The sequence below is a fragment of the Tiliqua scincoides genome, chromosome 1 (assembly GCF_035046505.1).
Source record: "Tiliqua scincoides isolate rTilSci1 chromosome 1, rTilSci1.hap2, whole genome shotgun sequence".
Classification (NCBI taxonomy): domain Eukaryota; kingdom Metazoa; phylum Chordata; class Lepidosauria; order Squamata; family Scincidae; genus Tiliqua; species Tiliqua scincoides.
The window spans coordinates 237,167,746-237,171,823 of NC_089821.1; the positions used below are offsets into that span (position 1 = coordinate 237,167,746).

At 45.1% G+C, this 4,078-nt stretch overlaps 1 protein-coding gene across 1 annotated transcript; it reads left to right on the top strand.

The window, feature by feature from the left end:
- The first annotated feature begins 1,318 nt into the window (after positions 1-1,318).
- NANP (N-acetylneuraminic acid phosphatase) lies at positions 1,319-3,345 on the top strand. The gene is made up of 2 exons (XM_066611551.1): positions 1,319-1,460; positions 2,586-3,345. Exons 1-2 carry the CDS (start codon positions 1,371-1,373, stop codon positions 3,267-3,269), a joined length of 774 nt encoding a protein of 257 aa, XP_066467648.1. The 5' UTR covers positions 1,319-1,370; the 3' UTR covers positions 3,270-3,345.
- Positions 3,346-4,078: the final 733 nt, after the last annotated feature.

A 4,078-nucleotide genomic window follows, 5' to 3' on the forward strand; every position in this document is an offset into this window, starting at 1 on the left:
CCGAACTTGCACACCTACCCAGCTTCCAAAGTTGTTGCGCTGAGTATTTATGTAATCTTTTCACAACCAGGCGGAAATCCCTGATTGGGGGGAGGGGGGGAATCATCTATGAAAAGGAGTGAAAACAGCAGAGGCCCTGCAGGGGTGGAGAAAACAGCTTGAAACTATACAAATGAACTCGAGAGCTCCTCGCCTCTTTCAGGAAGTAAGGATATTTTATACAGCACAATCGCAGATGCGTAACGTGATCTTTGTAAAGCATAGGCGTTTTTCATCTGTTCTAGAAGTGGATTCGATTTTAGTGAGCTAGTTGTGTCCCTCCATGGGGTGGTGTTGAATTTAAAAGGGTGGGTGATGATCATCATGATCACCCCCCCATTAAAACCACCACCACAAAACTGTGGGATTAAACCAGAAGCCATGAAGAAGTGATGAAGTGATGAAGGCAAAGAAGACTAGGAAGTTTTATTCTTTTCTCCGTTTGAGATCACGCCCATAATTCTGATTCCTGAACTCCATAAACTTTCAATTAAGAATCAACTTTCACGTGAATCTGCTCTCTGAGTTCGAAAGAACCTGAATCGAATTCCTGCCTTTGCTCAGTCCAGGGTGACCAGACGCAAAGGGGGAGACCAGAGCGCCTCTACCTTTCACCACTGCATTTATGCATGCATTTATGCAATGGTTAAAAAGTAGAGCCACTCTGCCTCCCTTTGCATCTGGTCACCCTGGCTCAGTTTAACTGTTGCTGTTGGGTGGTGGGGGCAGGCTGCTACCCTAGAGCCCAAACCTATCCATGTCTACTCAGAAGCCAGTCCCATTATAGTCAATGGAGCTTACTCCCAGGAAAGTGTGGATAGACTGTAGCCCTACCCCGTATGGTGGGCACACAGAGAGTCCTAAGGGTGCATTCAGAACCAGCTGATCCATGAGCTTTTTAGCTCCACAAAAGCACTGGCTGGGCTGCATTCCTGCCTGCCAGCCTCTTGCATAACTCCCTTCTCTTTACCTTTCCAGGTCTTATTGGGAGGTATCTTGAGCAGGATCAGCTGGGCAGGCTCCGCCACCCGTATCATTTACGCCAGACAATCCTGGATGCATCCATTGCTTTCTATGGGCAGCTCTCATTTTTGCTCAGAGATTTAAAAAAAAAAAACAAAAAACTGGGTTCTTTAAACCCGGAATTGTATCCGAACCACGAGACGTTCACTCTGGCGTTTTCTTATCTCTTTGTGCCACAGGCACATGTTCCTTTCGCTTTGGTGAAGGCTGAAAGGAGGGGTCTTGTCGCGAGACCAGGAATGAATCAGCCAGCTGGGCTCAGGGGAGGGGCTGGTGAGCGGAGCGAGGCTGCTGCTGTCACTGCTGTGATGGGGCTGCAGGGGATCAAGGCGATCTTCTTTGACTTGGACAACACCTTGGTGGATACCGCGGCGGCAGGCAGGAGGGCCATTGAGGAGGTACCGCCCGCACGCTCGGCTCTTCCCCCCCCCCGCAAGAGGCACAGAAGCTGCGCCTCACCTACACCTGGCTGGGTTGAAAGACCGGGCGGGGTCTTCTTCGGAAGGCTTCCCATTCTGAGCTCGGCTATTTGAGGCTGCAATCCTAGCCACACTTACCTGGAAGTAAGCCCCAGTGACTATAGTGGGACTTACTTCTGAGCAGACCTGCATAGGATTGGGCTCTCAGTCCCTTTAAACCTTATTGGGGGGGGGGGTGTAAATAGATGTCAGTTTCCACTCTGCTCAAATTCTGAAACACTTGCCAGGGATATACCAACCCCACTATGATCATTCTTGAAGGTTTTCAAAACTAGGTTGAACGGCTACCTGCAGGAGTGGCACAGCAAGACTGGTTGTGTATTGGATGACCTCTTTTAGGACATCTTTGTGCATGGAGGGGAACAGCCTAGGCCCGTGTTTCTCAAATTGTGGGTCGCAAACCAATTTCAGGTGGATCCCCATTCATTTCAATATTTTATTTTTAATACATTAGACTTGATGCTACCATGGTATGTGACTGCATTTGGGGAAATGTTACAGATCTGTACTTTTAACAAGCTACTATGTATATCCTTTTAACAATGACAGTAAATGGGACTTACTCATGGGTAAGTGTGGGTAGGATTGCAGCCTAGGATTGTTAAAAATGTTCCTGCTTGATGATGTCACTTCCGTTCATGACATCACTTCCGGTGGGTCCTGACAGATTCTCATTCTAAAAAGTGGGTCCTGGTGCTAAATGTGTGAGATTCACTGGTCTGGGTGACCTATGAGCATGCCCCAGTGTATGTGTGGATTATCCCAATAGAAGTGTGAGGTGTGCTGGTGAAAATCAGCTGTGCAGTTAAGTATGTTCATTGGATAACAGTGACATGTTGTTGCTTATTCCAGTGGGACAACTTGTAGATTAAGCCATTGTCTAAGCATAAAGAAAAGCATCAGCTTCTAAAGTTGCAATCCTACGCACACTTTCATGGGAGTAAATCCCATTTAATTCAGCAGAACATACTTATAAGAAGACATGCACAGGATTGTGCTGTAAGCAATTTAATCTTGCCTGTATTTTCTCTTCATTTCCAATAGGTGATAAATGTCTTACAATCAGAACATCATTGTGATGAAGAAGAAGCTCGCATGATTTGTGATAAAGTCCAAGCCAAACTCCTCAAAGAGTGCCATGATCCTTCAAAGATGTGTATTACTGACCTAAGGATTCAACACTGGGAAGAAGCTATACAAGAAACAAAGGGAGGGATAGCCAATCACCATCTGGCTGCGGAATGTTATTTCCTTTGGAAAACTACCCGCCTGCAGCATTTGACCTTGGCAGAAGAGACACGAAGGATGCTTAGTGACCTCAGAAAAGTTGTGCGTTTGCTTCTACTGACAAATGGAGATACACAGACACAAAGAGAAAAAATTGAAGCTTGTGCCTGTCAGCCGTACTTTGATGCCATTGTTGTGGGAGGTGAGCAGAAAGAAGAGAAACCAGCATCTTCTATATTTCATCATTGTTGTGAACTTTTAGGTGTGCAGCCAGAGGACTGCGTGATGGTTGGTGACTCTCTAGATACAGATATTCAAGGAGGCCTGAATGCAGGTTTGAAAGCAACGATTTGGATAAATAAAGCAGTAACGGCCCCCAAAGGCACTTTCCCACTTCCACACTACATTATTTCTTCTGTTCTTGATCTGCCAGGGCTTTTGCAGAACAGAAAGGATACTAGCTTGGAAATTAACAAGGTGGCTGGCATTTGCAGCGTGTGATGGTTCTTCTGGGAAATCCTGGTCTTTAGTCTGCTGGAGTTCATGTCAAAGGGTGCCTTCACACATGATGCTTATGCTGGTTTGTCTGAATTGCTGTATATTGTGTACCGTAGCCAGTGTAGTTCAGACAGTCACAATTGTTTTCTACATTTTATGCACAGTGAAAACTGTCAAAATGTTAATGACCAAAAAATTGATTGATCTCAGTCAGACTAAAAGTTCAACCTAAAGGCTTGCTGTGTGAGTGCATAAGATGCTTAGACTGAGATGAATCAGTGGTGGTATATTGCAAAACTTTCAGTTCCATTTTTAAAGACACTTATTTGAAAGAAAGTAAGCAATGTTAATTTTAATGGGGTAAGACAAGTTGCAATGTTAGGGTTGCATTGTTAGTCAGCTAACATAATTATATGGAATTGTGGTGCAAAACAGCTTACAGCCAAAGAATTTAGTTTAACTGGGTTGTGAATTAGGCTGCCAACTGGGTTTCTGCAGGCACACTGTTCACATCTGAAAAAATAAGAGTGACTTTATAGGCATGTTTGTTTTCAGAGTCTCTTTGCCATGAGAGAGAACTGTGTACTGCATTGTGCTGCAGCCAGCGGCTTCCTGCATTTTCCACATACTGCTAATGTAGGAGAAGGCATTTGCATGGAAGAATTGGAAGGCCGGAAAAGGAAAGAGGGCTTAATTCTTCCCTCACAACCTCTCATCCAGCCATTTACCCCCCCCCCCCGTGTCTTCTGTCTACCCCCAGGAGCAAAAATAAATTCAGTTGGATTAAATTCAATTCAGAAGGATATGGGTGG

Bases quoted from the DNA above. Each gene is read 5' to 3' on its own strand.
- NANP (XM_066611551.1), top strand. From the start codon at position 1,371: ATGGGGCTGCAGGGGATCAAGGCGATCTTCTTTGACTTGGACAACACC. The intron at 1,461-2,585 runs GTACCGCCCGCA...CATTTCCAATAG, and splicing joins GCAGGAGGGCCATTGAGGAG to GTGATAAATGTCTTACAATC.